Genomic DNA, 17107 nt, shown 5'->3' with positions numbered 1-17107 from the left:
GCGTTCTTATGGTCCTGCAACCTGGCTGGGGGTGGAGATTTTTCGTGGGCTGGTTTGTAATTTTGCTGGGGGGAGTGGGTGCTTTTGCTTTACGCCCTCGCCGTTTCCGTGTTTTGCTGGGATGGGTCCGCGTCGGCCGTGGATGGCGGTTCCCGGTGTAGTACAGCTTTTCTCTGATTTGCCCTAGTTTAAGGATCGTGACTAGTGCGTTTTTGTACTGGTTAGGGTACAAGCTATTAACCAAGGGAAAAGTTAAATACTCCCTCCGTTCCAAATTTAGATCATTTTGATAAATTTAAATATATAATTTTTCTATATATGCAGATATAGGGTATATCTAGATGCATAGCAACAATTATATATTTTGAGATCCCAAAACGACATATAATTTAGAAGGGAGAGAGTACTTGTTAATTGAAAAATGGTAAATCACTACATTTGCGGGACAATAAAGCGCTACAGCTGCAAGCAACTTTTTGATGCTTCTAGGAGTGACGAAAGATCATGTGAGGGAAAGTTGGCTACTTGCCATTAATTCCAGAATTTGTTGGCTAGAGAATAGTTTTTTAGGATGAGTGTTAGGTGGAAGTTTCTTTTTACAAAATGAATTGATAAAAGCTGTAATGGTTTTTAATAACAGATTGCGCTAGTGTATCGTGGTTGTTGAAAATTTCGGGACGACGTCAAAGGTTCCCGATCCACCAACCGTCTTCTTATCAGGAAACTGATCGGTTGATCCACCGATAGAAACATCCTATCCGAGTATCTGACAACTAATGCACATTGTGGATTGTCTCATCTCTATATACCGTGACAGATTGACTGATCATTGCATTACCCGAGCACGTTAATTTGATGCTCCGTGTAGTGGCGCCTTTATTATCGGCGCGAGAGGCAAGGTTGAGCTTCTTGACGCTAAAGGTGGCCATGGATTCTCCTAGGTTTGAAAATGTTTCTTCATTAAACATTTTTCACCATCTAAATGCTAACAAAAACATCAAATCTACTGTAACCTCTTACCTTGCCCCTGCCTCTCCAAACATGTTCAAGGTGCACCATTGGGCATTATCACATACATTCTTATTCTCTTCCTTTGAATCATGCTTCGGCACCATTATCTTTTTTCTATAAGTTGATATCTCTTATACGATGAGTTAAAAGTTATTTTCGTGTCAAAATTAAACTTCTGTCTTGCTTACTTCACTTTTTTTTTCTATTTCAAGTCGCAATCTCTTATAGGACCAGGTAAAAAGTATTTTTTGTGTGTGGAAACTAAACTTCTACCTTCCCTGACTTCCATGCCTTTGAGATGCGCTATTAGAGGTAGGTCTTTTAAATTCAAGTTTTGCAATTTATAGAAAATTTGGATTCAAAAAGCTTCAGCAAGTCCTCGAGTCAAAACTCAAGTTATATATATAAACATATTAGATAAAGTTGATTATTTGATTATAATCATAGAACCCTATGTGGAGAGCCTTATTCATGCATTCAAAGGGTTCAACATATGGTTAAATGATTGTGTAGCCATTGACTAGTGAGCAAAATCCCCCCACTATCAAAGTGAAACCAATCACACAAAAAGAGCTGCCGAGAACTTTCCCATTTGCCCATATGTTTTCAAGCTCTACCCTTTCCGATCGAATATAAAGAGTAGTTGAGCACAGTGGCTTTTGCCTAAAGCAAATGCACTATTCGGAAAAAAACCAACCACAACGCAATATTCGCCAATTCGTTAATGCTAGCACAATGGCTCTTCCAACTACGAATCAAAGTTCGCCAAGCAACAGTCGGCGCATCCCTTACTTTTATGCGAAGACTCCATTTCCCACTCACGTTTCCGAGCAAGCAAAAGCCGGTGCCGTTGTTTCGAGAGCCCGGCCCCTTTCACGCGATTACTCCACCGCTCAACGGCGTGCTACGCTACAAGAGGCCTTAACCTGATGCCAGCCGTATCCCAGGTGGTGCTCACGCGCTCCCAGCCCCGTTCTTACCTTGGCGCACGCGTCGGGCGCAAGCCGTGAGCGTGCTGCTAATCCGGCCCCCTCTCTCCCTTCTTCTTTCCTTCCCGACCGTTCTTTTTCCTGAAGCAATCGAGAACTGGCACCACCGCCACCTCTACAATTTTTGGCAGGCAATAGTAAGGTTGCTTTCGAGGGGAGAAATAGGAAAGAGACAAGGAGGCGCGACGCTGCAGCGGGCGAGGTGGCGACGCCGCGGCGTGCCGGCGTACGTGGAGCGCGCGCGGTCGCGGAGCTGGCGAGACCGGCGGACAGGTGCCGCGCCCCGCGGCTCCGGCTAGTGCGTCTCCACGCCGCCGGGTGGGGAGGCGGGAGGGCAGGTCGCCCAGCCGCCCAGGCAGGCCGGTGTGGCCGTTGATTTATCTCCTCCTGCCATACCTAGCCTGTGCACTACTAGCGCGTAAACAAATCGGGGCGTCGCGTCGCGCCGCGCAAGTGCGTAAACAAATGGGCGTCGCGTCGTGTGGCGCCGCGCGGCGCGGCGCCACACCGGGGACCTGGGGGGACTTTGGGGGCCGGCGCGCGCGCGACCGCGGGGATCGCGTGGTGAAGTCGTGACCGAGCTCGTGGGGTTCGCGTGGGGGAGCCCGGCGCCTGAGAGAAGAAGCACAAGCCTGGCGGCAAGCGGCAGCCCTGCGACTGCGAGCGTTACGGTTACAGGTAGGCTTCCAGCTCACGACAGACAGGCGCGAGAACGTTTCGACGACGTCAGCAGTTCAGCGAACCAGCTCTCCGTTACGGGCGCGTGACCACTCCGGTCTACGCCGACTCGCCGAGGCTACATACGGAAACAACGCTCCAGGACGAGCAACCAGCCAGAAAAAAAAAATATCTCCCGCCTGGTGACGCGCGCAACATCCCGCTGCATGCAGCGCATGATGCCCCGCAGGAGAACAGCGATGTCTCCCGCCCGTCCACGCAACGAGTCGGGCACACGCCGAGCGTGTCGCCGCCATGCCCACGGCCGAGCAAGGCGTCGCGGTTCAGGAAAGATACGCGGCGAAAGGGACGGCGGGCACATCTCGATCGCGGCCGAATCCGCCCGTCTCCGGCGCGGCCGATCGGATCCTCTCGCCGTGAGCCCGTGACGTGTTGGCGGGGACGGACAGGCCTCGCCTAACGGGAAAAGGAGGGAGCTCCAAGCGCCCAACAGCTAGCTGCTTGTGGCGGCAGCAGAGGGGAAGCTGGCGGAGCCACACACTAGGGTTGCCAGTTCGGAGCTGACCGTGTGACCTGGAGCGGTTTCCTCGTTTAAAAGGAAAGTTTGGACGTTGGAGCCGGCCTGTTATGGGAAGCCCACATGGCTTATGGCGAAGATGCCGCGCTAGTATAGTGGTGCAGAATTAAGCAAGTGGGAGCCCAACCTCTCGGCAGCCCGTACCGGATTCCGATCATGCTGATGATGCAATAGGAGGAGCAAACAAAACCGAACCGTGCTGGGATGACGGGTGATGGACAGGTTGCCTATTAGGAAACGCTGGTGCCACATCTTGTTTATTCCGCAGCTCACAGCCACAAACTATGCGAGGAAGATTGGAAGAACTAGGCCCGTGTGTCTACCATCAAGTTCACTACTCAAAGCTTCCCGTGCACAGTAACTTTCAGTTGCGAGGTGCTTGGTCTGACTTCATAAAAAATGTCCGGGCACCGGGTGCTTCAGGAGTAACAATATATATATGGGGTGCCTTGGTAACCATCCATGCTTCATGAGTTTGGATCTGGGTGCACCTTATTCGTGATTGCTTGGATTATATTTAGCCTACAAACTGCTCCTTTTTAAGACACGAACACAAGTTCAAGAAGTTGTGTTGCGCATAAGGTACGGCGTGGCAACAGAACCAACTGGTTATCGTGCTTGCTTCTTTATTTAAGGACATGGCAACAGAATCATTGCCAGGGTTAGCTCTTACACACTGCTTCATATCGTGATAATGGTGTTCTTTCTTACCCGTAGCCATATGTTGCCAACAATCTCCACTACCATCGTAGCCATGGTCTTTACACTCATGACCTTAGAGCAGTTCTTGTGTATAATCCTCTCAAAATTTGTAAAAGTTGGACACACCGTCGAGGTGCTACCTAGAACAAATTATTCCGGCGTATAGCTAAAAAGCCAACTCATATCCCATAAAAAAAATGCCTACTTAAATTTCCTCAACACTAGTCTTCTATTCCTATGGAGATGATGGATGCAAAAAAGCACACTATTCTATTTGAAGCATTGCCTATAAATTGAAGCCCCAAATTAAGATGGTGCTTCCCAGCATCCCACACTCTAGCTTGAGCAATGGAGGAGCACCCGGTATAGCAAGGTATGGCAGCCGCCATACCTCAATTTTTGTTGGTAATACATGCTGAATTATTTTGGGATGTGTTTAAGCCTGCTAGGCATTAGCTCTAGTGTTATACTGCAGCCTTTTACTTTGTTGATCTAGTTCCGCCTATACCTAAATTTTGATCTGAGCACCACAAAATTTTTCTCTAACATGTTTCAGTACACCTTAGGTATATAAACCGGAGCTGCTCTCCACTGCGATGTAGAGCCCGTTTGGAAGGGCTCCCTCCAGCTCTGGTTCCAGCCCCGTAGCGCCCTGTAACGCGGAGGAGCTAGGAAAGGTAGCTCCGCTTGCTCCTTTTGCTGCGTAGGTAAATGTAGCAGGGAGCTGGAGCCCTTTTTTAATTGCTACAGGGCACAATGCCGATTGTCGTAGCAGGGAGCCGAAGCCCCTCCGGACGGAGCTGTCCAAAGAGGACCGTACTAAGTTTAAAGTTGCCTAAGGTTAATAATGAGTGTGTGAAAGAGAGGATATAATAGAGTGGTCCGTAAATTAGCCCAATTAACTAGTCGCATCTTTAATTATGTTATGCAATGAGTATACAAAATTGCTCTCTCCGGTCAAATAAATCAACAATACTTAACTGGAGGTACTTAGGGGGTGTTTGGTTTGGAGAGTCTTATTTTAAGCTCCACCAATAAGTCTCTAATAAATTCTTTTTATCCAACATGAAGATTTATAGGTGAGGCTTATGCCTATAAACCTTATAAGCTCATAAACCCCTCTAAGAGATGTTTACGGAACTTATTTTTTGTGGGCCCTACCAAAACATCCTCTCTTTCCTCCCACTACCCTTGTCTCCCTCACCTACAGGGACATTAATGAGGGGTAGAAATATTATTACCAATTACAATAATTTTTTATAAGCCGCTACAACCAAACACCATTTTAATCTTATAAGAAGCCACTCCATATGAGGAATTTATGGATTTATAATAAATCCCAATGAACCAAACACGCCTTTGCTATATGAACGATTGCCATTGCGTTTCGATTTTTTTCCTGAGTAAGCAAAGCACTTTTTCCTGGAAAAAAAAACATGGGCCTGGAATCTAGACTACGGTCTACGGTCTGAGTGTTGGGCCCATGTCGTCATCGTCTGCAGCCGACTCGAACACCACACCCAACTCAACACACATTCGCAAGACTCGCGAAACGCTATTCTGCCGCTGTCCCGAAATCCTCCGCCTTCTTCCTCGCCGTCGCGGCCCTCGCCTCGCATCCTCCTCCCCTAATCCAACCCTTCCCTCCCTCAATCTTCCACATCGGCATGGCGTCCGATACCGAGGGCATCGCCGCCCTCTTCTCCATGTACAACGACGATGAGGAGGAGGAGGAGGACGCCGACGAGCCCAACCCCCCTTCCCCGGCGCCGCCCGCCGCCACCGCGGCGCCCGCCATCACTTCCTTGTCGCCGCTGCCCTCCCAAGCCGGGGGCGAGGATCCCAACCCTTCCCTGGCGCCTCCGTCGCCTTCCCTCCCCGAGGAGTCCGCAGGCCGCAAAACCCTAGCGAGCCCCCACCCCTCCCCGGCGCGGGGGCAGCTTCCGCCGCTGCCTTCGCGGCGCTCTTCTTCGCCCTTTGCGGTCTCGTCCCCCTCCCCGCTGCGGGCCCCATCCTCCGCGCTGCCGCCCGACCTGCCGCGCCCTCCGCGACGAGGGGCGCTTGCAATCGTGGACTATGCGCACGACGAGATGGCCATGTCGCCCGAGCAGGAGGTAGAGCCGCTGAAGTATGTGTTCAGTACTGCTGCTCGCGACATGCTGTTTTTCTGAATTGATGTTGTTAGTGTGGATTGGTTGCAGGATGGGGAGATCATGAGCGGCGCACACAGATCTGGCTCAGATGCTCAGGCTGCTGATGGTAAGTTCTAACTGGTCATGCTCATTACTTTTCATGCATTGTGTAATTGTGGTGACTGTGACCATACATTGCTAAATTATAATGCAAGTAAAATAAATTTGGTCCAACCTCCACATAAACTATGTTGTGCAGAACTAAGGATTTATATCTGTTATGTTCTTATGTTCTTTCTGCATTTCTGCTTATGGTCATAGTACCAACTTTTACTTCCACGTTAATCGTAGGCATGCTATAATACACCTGCGATGGCACATGGCCTTGTAATGAGACACTATTACTAGAATTGTTCAAATGGCTCGAATGTATGGCGATGTCACCTTATATGCCTTAATTGCAACTGATGATGTGCTTGGTAGTTAGGTGAAACCAGTTGATAGAATGTTTGACTGTCTATGCCATGCCTTGGTATGGTTATTGTGCAATTAGATTTAATATCATTGGCTTCTTACACTTTGGTCTGCTTGATCTTGACGGTTTCTAATGTTACACAAAGATGTGATTAATTTTAATGTAGGAAGGGTTGCAATCTCTTGCGTGGCATCACAATGAAATAAAATAAAATTCTATGATAGCCAACTAGATCTAGTGGACTGTTGAGTAGTATTGTGACATTGTAATGAAAGAAATGATAGGTTTTATGATAATAACTAGATTTAGTATACCGTTTCGATTAAATCTTATTGCAACCTTTTAGTTAGATAAGACACCTTGATCTGTTTTCCGGATGTATAAATTTTGCTAGGAAATTCGTTGTACATCCTGTACAATGAGTGAATTTTTGACATTTTGGTGCATTTGTTGAGAGCTCTGAAGAGCATTCTCTCAAAACACAAACCAATAATTTAGGTTCTTGAGCCTTGGCCAGAGTATCTTGGTTAAGTCAATTTTGTAAAGCTGTGATTGTTTTTAACTGCTGGAAGTGCATTGTCGATCTCAAGAAGCTGTGAAATTGAATTGATGTCATTCCAGAGGCAAACACATGCCATATGCTTTCAAAAAGTTGCATTTATTTTTATTAGTTTGTACAATGATTTGATTGTTATGAAGCAAAAATATGTGCATTCCCATTGTTTGATACATCATTTATTGGAATGCTATGCCACTGACCACATAGCTGAGTTCTTGATATTTTTGTTTCTTTAACTATATCTGATGCTTGATCCCTGATGTGTATAGTCCTGACCTCTGTAGAAAGAAAAAAAAAGCGTAGAGCAGCTTTCCATTCCTGACTGGAGCAATTTAGTTATTGTATTGTCAATTGGCAAACATCCATCAGATTATCTAATATAATGCCTTCTCTTTTCTAGGGAATCTTGAAGAACGAACTCCCTCAGGTACAGTTCATATTATGACCTCAAATACTCAAGCAGAAATGTCTCAGCATCCTGATGCGCCTGAGCAGAACCAAGTAGGGACGAACATGGCAGTAGATGTAACTAGAGCAGAAATTGAAGATGCCCAGATGGAGGAAACTACTGATGTTTCAACTAATGGTGAAAATGATGATCCATTGAGTCGTTTCCTTCCTCCACCTGTGACTAGAAAATGCTCTGCAGCATTACAGGTTATCCTTTGATCAAACTATTGTTACACCTGTTTTTCATCATAAACAGCTTAGTCATATTTTTATACAGATCATCTTTCTTATTACTGTTTTAGATGAACTCCATATTCTACTTTAAAATGGATGAAACTATCTGCTGGCATCTGATAAGAAGGCAAAGCTGAACATCTCTATCAGACATATACACCTGTATCTGCTATCAGGACGTTACTGAGAAAAGGCTATGTCCTATGTGATAGTTCTACTCCATCAGTTCATCTATTCTAATGCTTGAAGGCCCTCCTATTCTTTTTTCTTCTGTCATCTGCCTCTCTTTCCAAGTTTTATGAACTGTTGGTATTGTTTCTTATCGTGTAAGATTTGCGTTAGGAATGCATCATTACGTCGTTATGGACCTTAATACTTATTCTTGGGTTGGTTCTTACCGCAAATATCTACTTAGAAACTCATTCTACTGTTGTACTTCTCTTTTGTGCAGCAAAAAATTAACAGGTTCCTAGCGTACAAAAGGGCTGGAAAGAGCTTTAACGCGGAAGTGCGCAACAGGAAGGATTACAGAAATCCTGACTTCTTGCAGCACGCTGTGCGGTATCAAGAAATTGATCAGATAGGGACCTGTTTCAGTAAGGATGTCTTTGATCCTTACGGGTATGACAAAGCTGACTACTATGATGAGATAGGTATGTGATTTATTCAATATACTATCCTCTTGGGTTATGTATTGCTGTTTGCTAGATAATTCTGTGTTTGAAAAAAGCTTTCGTTTAATGGCTAAATAGTGACACATAGTCAATTAGGAAATAAGATTATTAAATATCCCATTGTTCTACCTATCTAGAATGTCGTTTTGAGAAACTTGTTAACTGAAGGGTCAAGGGTGCATGCTTGCCTCAAACTTTTGAATAAAATGCACTATAGAAGCCCAACTAGCTAGCTATTCAGATCTTTATTGTATGCACTAACCTTCTCTCCAGCTAGCTGGAGAACTGTACATTTCAAAAAAGAAGACTCATATATACCCTCTCACCCCCAACCCAACCCAACTTGCATGGACCAAGAAAACATGGCCCACGGCCAACTAGTCAAAAACCTGACGTCCAAAGGCTGGTAAGCTTCTTGGCACCAGGTATGCTTCATAACATGGCTTCATCCCTAATATTTTCCATGGTGATATTAAAGTTAGGCGATGCCCCTTCAAACACAACCATGCCTATGTCTTCATATTGACCATGCCACCAGCAATTATAAGCACCAAATTAGATGGGTGGGCAGAGTATGGAATGGTCTGCTGAACAATGTTCTTCCTTTCTGAAATGAATACGAAATTGTATAATCTATTGGATTTGTGCTTGTTCTGTCGCATACGACTCACCCCCATCCCCAACCACCACCAACCAAAATAATGGTATCACTAATATGGTAATACTGAATGTACAGTTCTGTCTGCTTTGTTGATACTCCCTCCTTCCATTTTTATAAGGCATAGTATAACATGGCACGGTCTTCTAAATAACACTTTGACCATTCATTTATCATATATTATATCATTTATGGTTATAAACTTATATGCATGGTAAAGTATATTTGATTACGAATCCAATCATATAAAGTTTACATTATAAAAATAAAAAATTAATAGTCAAATTATTGGTCAAAGATTGCAAAGTTTGAATCTTGATATGCGTGTGCGCCTTATAAAAGTAGATGGGGAGGGAGTATATAATAGTGTTCCAATCTTTGATCTTATGTGTTCTATTTGAGTGCAGAAGCTGACATGAAGCGAGAACTTGAGAGGAAGGAACAGGAAAGGAAAAAAAGCCCAAAAGTTGAATTTATTCCTGGAGGAGTACAACCTCCAATTGGTGCATCAATGCCAAAGATTCCAGGTATAGTGAACATGAAGCCATTGCATGTTATGTTTTGGCAGATTATCATCACTTGCCCCACAAATATTTATTTGATAATATTGATGTTTGTTATATACTCAGCTTTAGCTGGTGTTGCGACACTTCCGGTACCTGCAGAAGGTGTAAAAAAAGAGACTAGGCCAAACAAGAAGTCGAAATGGGATAAGGTGTTTAATCAACCACTCAAGGCATTTATCCTTGTTTTGAATGTTGATCTTCAAGGCTGACTTGTGTTTTGCTGCTATTTGTTAGGTTGATGGGGATGTTAAGAACCCTGCAGTTCCTAGTGGACACGACAATTTATCAGCAACAGTTTCTGCAGCACTTTTGACTTCTGCTGCTAATGTTGGTGCTGGATATGCTGCTTTTGCGTAAGTTCTATTGTTTCAACATGACTGACCTCTGGACTTCTTGTATTTGTTCGGAAAATTTGCAGCAATTATACCAGCACTTAAATTGGCTACCATCCATTTTTGTCACCTATTCTTTTTTTGCTATGATTCCATTAAGTGCCTGCTTGCGATTAAGTGACCATGTTTGAATGAATAAAACAATGTTTGAATTTGATGTTACAACCGAGAAACCCTAAGTGACAAAATTACTACAGCTAGAAGTATATATGATTGCTATCCACAGCCATTGAAGCCATATTTGATAAGTCGAATATGCCGAACTGACAGCATTAGACCAAAAATTAGCATAAACTGGTAAAAACAAACTAGCGAATGAGAAAGGGGAGGCAAAAAAAAAGCCTGATAAAAATGGATGGTAGAATCAAAACTAATAGTCTGCTTAGCGGCAAAACAAAATTTTTCCTATCCTGTAATGGTATATAATGATGACTAAAACACTGAAGGGATAGCGATATGTTTGGTGGATCTGATTGTATCACCATGCAAATTGACATGATAGCAATGTGCAAGATCGTTTACAGGAACTGTATTGTTCTATTACAGTTGTTCCATTATAACATCCCATTTTTATTTTCCAGGCAACAAAAGCGAAAAGAAGCTGAAGAGAAGAGAAGTGATTACAAGTCAGACAGAAGATCCTAGTGCTGCCTTTTCTTTTTCATCTGAGCCATCAGTGTACCATTGAGATTTTTGGCATAGTTTTGTAATGTGCATGAGGAAAAAGAAATCAAGATCGATCCTGAGTTGTATTCTAGAAAAGGTTCCCCGGCAACTTGTATACACCTGCCAGAAACTAAACATTTTAAGCCAAGAAAAAGAAAGAAAACTGAGTGCAATCTGGTCCCCCTATTACAGCCGGTAGTTATGTTGGGAGTATCTGCAAGCCAGAGTTAAACGCTTACCAAGACTGATAATCAAATTGCTTGCATTACGCAGAAATCGGTGTGGCTCTTCCTTCACTCGCCAACTCCATGTGACGTTTCAGGTCTGTTGCTGCAGTCTGCGCCCTGTGATAGCTGGTAACTTGCGTGCCCTTCCTCCAAGTGTTCATCGCCCTGCGCCTGCTCGTATGATCGTATCAATCTCACCTTCGTCGGTGGCGCTTCAATCATCATCTCCATGTGATGTTTCAGGCTGTTGTCATCACGCAGTCTGCACTTCTGCAAGCAGTAACTGAGAGTACTGACGGGCAACACGCAGTGCGCGCAGCGCGGAGGGTGTACAGTTCCGCATGTTGCTACTGACGGCCAGCACTCATTGGAACAGTGCGGTAGATGCACGTACCTCGTTGCGTTGCGCCTACGGCGTACTAGAGGGTAACGCTACAGGCTTACCGTGCACGTCCCTCGCCTCAGCCAGATTCACGGCACGTCTCCGGCGACCAGCGCCACGGCCGAGCTACCGGAACTGAAGCGGCGGCCACCGTGTCACCAGTCACCACCCACCGGCAAGGCGACCACCGTCTCTGCCGCCCTGGAGCTCATTACTACCGACCGTCCCGACGAGCGTGCATGAATTCACCACAGCGCGGCGCGCCGCCGTAGATCTGGCGAGCAGAGCAGAGCAACTGCAAAGCAAAGGGACTTTCCCGTTGGCCTCTCGCCGCAGTAACCACACTTAAATTACCACTACCGGTGGATCGCCGGGGCCCCGCGCCGCAGCGGCAGAAGCACAGTGCCCCGCGAGTAACTGTAGCCTTTGGCCTTTGTCTCGCCAGCAGCAGTAAAAAAGAAAACGAAATGCCATGGCACGCCCGGCGGAGCCTTTCACGCCGCTTCTGGTGCTGAAGACCATGGCACGGCCGGCAGGTGTTTTACGGGCAGCGGCGTCGCGCGTGGGTCTCCGTGCGGTCAGGGCGCCAGGCAGGCATCTCTCAGATCGCTGTCCCGCGCGGGCCCCGCCGGGGAAGGCGTCGTCTTGCTCCTCCTTGCCTAGTCGCGGGGGCTGCGGTGCTGCGTCTTCGAGCTCGTCCCACGATGCAATGCGATCAAAAACATCGGTCCGACCACCCGCACGGCGAGGCGGCGAGCGGCGCCCAACGGTAACTTTGCCTTGCCCGGTTGCTGCCCCCCTCCTCTGTGTCCGGCTACGGGCGGGGACATGCGCTGACGTGCACCACTTGATTTGAGGAGGAGGGGAGTGGGAAAAGAACAGGTATCCTCTGGTCTTGGGCCAGGACCGTCAGGTGACGCTGTGGGTATCTAATTGGGGCGATTGTCCCATCGGTTGGCCGGAATCAGGAAAAATGTACGGGCAGGTGCCCTCCCTCTCGATTCCCTCTTTTTACATGTTACCGATTGTACAGTGTCGAGTAGAGATTTTGTCGTTGACGTGGTTATTCAAGGGAAAGAATGGGTGAATTTGAAAGCCTGGGTAGGTTTTGTGAGAATAAACAGGTTTTTTATCATTCAGAATAAACTTGTTGTATCCTGTAATGATTACTTATACTCTACTAAGTTAATATGACGGATACTCTACTAAAAGTCTGAGATTTGGGATGAATAAGATCTGAAAACAATTAGTTGAGTAGCTTAAATCATAGGATTCCCAGATGTTGAAGAAGGAAAGGAAAACCCAACAACAGCAGTCAAACAGTACGTGGAGAACAGTAGTCTAGCAGCAGATGTCTAGCCGAGCACGAGGTGGAAAACAGGGGAAACCGTACAGGACAGAGGAGGTGCCTTTTTTTTTTGATACGAGAGGAGGGGCAATTCGGTCACAGCCAAAAAACCAACGGCCAGTTCCCGAGAGGAGGGAAGAAGGCTTCAAAGGCGAGAAAGCATTAAACCCCCTCACCAGCCAAAACCCAGCCCAGCGATAAAAAGGCCAGCCAGGAAAGAAAAAGGCTGGCAGCACCAGCACGAGATAAGAGACCCCGGCCGCGGCCGGCGACCAGTACTCCACCCTGTACTCGCCGCTGCTAGACGCCGCTGGCCAGCGTGCGGAATCGCTCCCGGCCGCCATCGCTAGTGTTCCTCCCCGCCCCCTCTCATCCTCGCAACTTTTTCTCCGGCTAGCTAACAGATTTCGTCCTGGTGCTCGCCAGCAACGGGCGGCGGTTGCCCGTGGAGACGTTTCATCTCTATCTCCCTGCTTGGCTGCTTCTTCTCGCTTTGCCGAGAGAGGCCCAGCAGAGGAAAGCCAGCGCGCAGGGATCACTAACCGAATAGGCGTGCGGCGGAGGGGTGATTTTAAGCGAGGAGACCGTGTTCTCGGGAGACCGAGAGACAGAGCCCTTCCTGTCCTGTTTCCGGCTTCTCTTTTGGTCGAATAGGCAAAGCTCGTCGGGGGAAATGGCGGAGGCGAAGCCGGAGGAGATCAGCCATCCGCCCATGGAGCAGCTCCAGGGGTTCGAGTACTGCATAGACTCCAACCCTCCCTGGGGTGTGTATCCAAGCTAGGAGCTGAAAATGCTTCACATTCCGGTTGGGGTTCCGCTCTCTTAATCTTGTTCTTTTTCTTTTTTTTTTTGGATGTCCAGGCGAGGCGATCATACTGGCCTTCCAGCACTACATACTGGCGCTCGGCACCGCGGTGATGATCCCGGCGGTGTTGGTTCCCATGATGGGTGGCGACGATGTGAGTCCCCGCCTTGCGCTTCCTACCACACCAGCCTTCGTGTCGGTTCTTGCTTGGTGTAGCATCAGTTTGGTGATGTGATGTTTTGGTTCGTCCTCCCGCTTGGGGAACGGTGTTGCTGCTCGCAGGGGGACAGGGTGCGGGTGGTGCAGACGCTGCTGTTCGTGACGGGGATAAACACGCTGCTGCAGTCCCTCTTCGGGACGCGGCTGCCGACGGTGATCGGCGGCTCCTACGCGTTCGTGATCCCGATTGTGGCCATCATCCAGGACTCGTCGCTCGCGGCGATACCCGATGGACACGAGGTGCGTGCGCCTGTTCTGCTGTTTCTGACGAGGCGGTGGTCTAATCTGCTCTCTGTTCATCTGTTGATTGCGCAGAGGTTCCTCGAGACCATGAGGGCGATACAGGGGGCGCTGATAGTGTCCTCCAGTATTCAGATCATTCTGGGCTACAGCCAACTCTGGGGTATTTTCTCCAGGTGCTTTTCTCCTCACTTCGCAGTTCGAGCATTCTACTGCTCTTGCATTAGAACAGATCGATGCACAGAATGCATAAGCATTTCAGTTCAGTTTTGACAGTGCCCCCTAACCTTTACTGATTGGTGCGGAAATGCGTATCCTCTTTCAGATTCTTCAGCCCAGTGGGGATGGCGCCAGTGGTTGCGCTGCTTGGATTTGGCCTTTTCGAAAGAGGATTCCCTGTGGTACCACTTGCTTTGTCCCGATCTTCATTTCATACTCCCAGTCTGTCCGCGTGACCACGCAAACGTGTATATGTTGATAAGAATCTTTCGTTCATCCAATTGACGTCTGCTACTGCATCAGGTTGGGAGATGCGTTGAGGTCGGCTTGCCGATGTTGATTCTCTTTGTTGTACTCTCTCAGGTTTGACAAACAGCTCCAATTAGTTCAGTCTTCTATCCACCAAATTCAGCTTGGGAAGTTAAGCATACGCATATCTAATGTGTGCCTGTTATTCTTTCTCAGTATCTAAAGAATGTGCAAATAAAAGATATTCCCGTACTGGAAAGGTTCTCCCTTTTCATCTGCATTGCATTGGTATGGGCATATGCTCAAATCCTCACTTCGGGTGGTGCCTATAAGAACAGCACTGAGGTCACTCAGATCAACTGCCGCACCGACCGAGCCAATCTGATCTCCTCTGCCCCATGGTTAGTCCCTCCCCATGTCAATCTGATAATACCGCTGTGCCGTGTAAATGTAAAGATGCTCTGTGTTCAATATACGATAAACATTTACATTGGATAGTCGGATTTTGCAAATCTAAACCAATTTTTGGTCTGCCATACATAAATCAGTGTTATGAACTTGACAACTTAGATTTGATTGATTGAGGGTACTCATGATTATCTTGATCCTACTCATCATCCTTATTGCTAGTATCAATATGTTGTTAAAAAATAACTGCAGTCTCATGTTGGGTCCTGATTTGCAATTGAGGTGTAACAAAGAGTAACAAATTTGGTCCCCCAACAACTTACGGACATTTGTCTCAACTCAAGATATATCTTCAGTTGCACATTCCTTTTATGAGACAAGAGAATTATTGGTGTTTTTTTTTGTTCAGCCCACTGATACATTGACTTGACCCAGGATTAAGATTCCTTACCCACTACAATGGGGAGCCCCAACCTTCAACGCTGGCCAATCGTTTGGTATGGTGTCTGCTGTTTTGGTCTCACTAATAGAGGTGATGCCCCTAGTTACAGTTCAGCCTTGGATCCTTTCTTTGCAACTCAGTAACGACAAATTGACCTCAACGATGTCTCCCTTGGATAGTCCACAGCCTCTTACAAGGCTGCTGCTCGTCTTGCAAGTGCGACTCCACCTCCAGCTCATATCCTGAGTAGAGGCATTGGATGGCAGGTAAATACTTTCTCGCGCCCATGATTGTTCTTCTTTTCATGTTCTGTCAGCTGCACGAAAACTGAAAAGATGCTCTGTGGAAACACCAGGGAATCGGCATCCTTCTTGATGGCCTTTTTGGAACGGGGACTGGCTCCACTGTCTCAGTGTGAGTGCCAACACCAAAATTTTCATCGCAGTGCCTTCACAGATATTTCCTCAAGCCTTGATACTAGTTCCAACACCAATGCAGGGAGAACGTTGGGTTGCTTGGATCGACAAGGATCGGGAGCCGACGGGTCATCCAGATCTCTGCCGGTTTCATGATCTTTTTCTCCATGCTGGGTGAGCCACTGCTCTACCATCTAGCAATTGAATTGCTTGCAGATCATGTCTCTGAATGCGATGAACAGTGTTCCTGACTGTTCACTTATCTGCTGCAGGAAAATTCGGGGCGCTGTTTGCCTCCATCCCGTTCACCATCTTCGCAGCCGTGTACTGCGTCTTGTTTGGGCTCGTCGGTTAGTCCGTCATCCTGATTCCTGAACCCGTCTGTCTGAACATGAGTAATGTGCGCAGTCTGCGCAATGGTTACGCCGAGACTGACGCTTCACCTTTTATCTGACTTTCAGCTGCGGTGGGGCTGTCCTTCTTGCAGTTCACTAACATGAATTCCATGCGCAACCTCTTTATCGTCGGCGTCTCCATCTTCCTTGGCCTTTCCGTGCCGGAGTACTTTTTCCGGTACACCATGGCTGCTCAGCGTGGTCCTGCGCACACCAAAGCCGGATGGGTTCGTCGTCTCTCTTTTACCTTACCCCTTGTCGTGGCTCGAAGTCAAATAGTACCAAGGATTGACTTAGCAATTGATTACTCCTAGATAGACATAGGCATAGTGGGGTAAATAGCAAATAGTAAACTGTATAGCACCAGTCCTCCTGAAACAAGAATTCAGAATTCAGGTTTGGACACTGAGGATTGTCACTGACTTCTTTGTATGGCCCGGGAATGTTGCAGTTCAACGACTACATCAACACCATCTTCTCGTCGCCGCCGACGGTGGGGCTGATCGTGGCTGTGTTCCTGGACAACACGCTGGAGACCAAGGACGCGGGCAACGACCGGGGCCTGCCGTGGTGGGCGCGGTTCCGGTCGTTCAAGGGGGACAGCAGAAACGAGGAGTTCTACAGCCTGCCGTTCAACCTCAACCGCTTCTTCCCTCCGGCCTGATTGAACCCTGGAAGCGGCCGCCTCGCACTGGAAGGACTCAGACTGCTGAGCGGAGGCATAGTAGAACTTACTAGCTGTGTGTTGTAGCTAGTCCATTGTTTGATTCATTGATCTTGTAGCTGTTCATGTCTGTAGATCGTTGTGGGGAGGTCCCTAGCTTAGGCTTAGTATACTATCCCCAACCCAACCCAGGAAAAATGGTCTCCTACCGTTTTGCTTCGATTCATCCATACATTTTCTTGTCCCCAAGCCGGCAGCCCAGGTGGTGAGAGCTGAGAAAGATGGCGCACGGGAACGGGAATAATCCTATGCTGCGGACGGTGACGTCTA

The 17107-nt window shown here is 47.4% G+C and overlaps 2 protein-coding genes across 4 annotated transcripts; both read left to right on the top strand.

Moving 5' to 3' along the window:
- Window positions 1-5477: 5477 nt before the first annotated feature.
- LOC112896036 (serine/arginine repetitive matrix protein 1) lies at window positions 5478-10936 on the top strand. 3 transcript variants are annotated; one of them, XM_025964069.1, is made up of 8 exons: window positions 5478-6085; window positions 6143-6216; window positions 7524-7780; window positions 8259-8460; window positions 9547-9666; window positions 9775-9854; window positions 9940-10058; window positions 10679-10936. In XM_025964069.1, the coding sequence occupies exons 1-8, from the start codon at window positions 5625-5627 to the stop codon at window positions 10740-10742; spliced, it is 1377 nt and encodes a 458-aa protein (XP_025819854.1). In that variant the 5' UTR covers window positions 5478-5624; the 3' UTR covers window positions 10743-10936. The 3 variants fall into 3 exon arrangements, with proteins under 3 accessions (XP_025819854.1, XP_025819853.1, XP_025819855.1); XM_025964068.1 differs by having other exon boundaries at window positions 9769-9854; XM_025964070.1 differs by having other exon boundaries at window positions 5480-6071; window positions 6159-6216; window positions 9769-9854.
- A 1992-nt stretch (window positions 10937-12928) lies between these two features.
- LOC112893590 (nucleobase-ascorbate transporter 2-like) lies at window positions 12929-17009 on the top strand. Its single transcript, XM_025960998.1, has 14 exons — window positions 12929-13484; window positions 13582-13679; window positions 13808-13984; window positions 14060-14160; window positions 14310-14385; window positions 14507-14566; window positions 14669-14853; window positions 15296-15392; window positions 15482-15568; window positions 15658-15716; window positions 15801-15892; window positions 15991-16068; window positions 16180-16340; window positions 16565-17009. Exons 1-14 carry the CDS (start codon window positions 13394-13396, stop codon window positions 16775-16777), a joined length of 1575 nt encoding a protein of 524 aa, XP_025816783.1. The 5' UTR covers window positions 12929-13393; the 3' UTR covers window positions 16778-17009.
- Window positions 17010-17107: the final 98 nt, after the last annotated feature.

Source organism: Panicum hallii, chromosome 5, assembly GCF_002211085.1.
Source record: "Panicum hallii strain FIL2 chromosome 5, PHallii_v3.1, whole genome shotgun sequence".
In the NCBI taxonomy this organism is placed as follows: domain Eukaryota; kingdom Viridiplantae; phylum Streptophyta; class Magnoliopsida; order Poales; family Poaceae; genus Panicum; species Panicum hallii.
Note: the sequence above shows the minus strand (reverse complement) of the source record. Positions and strands in the feature narration are given on the sequence as shown.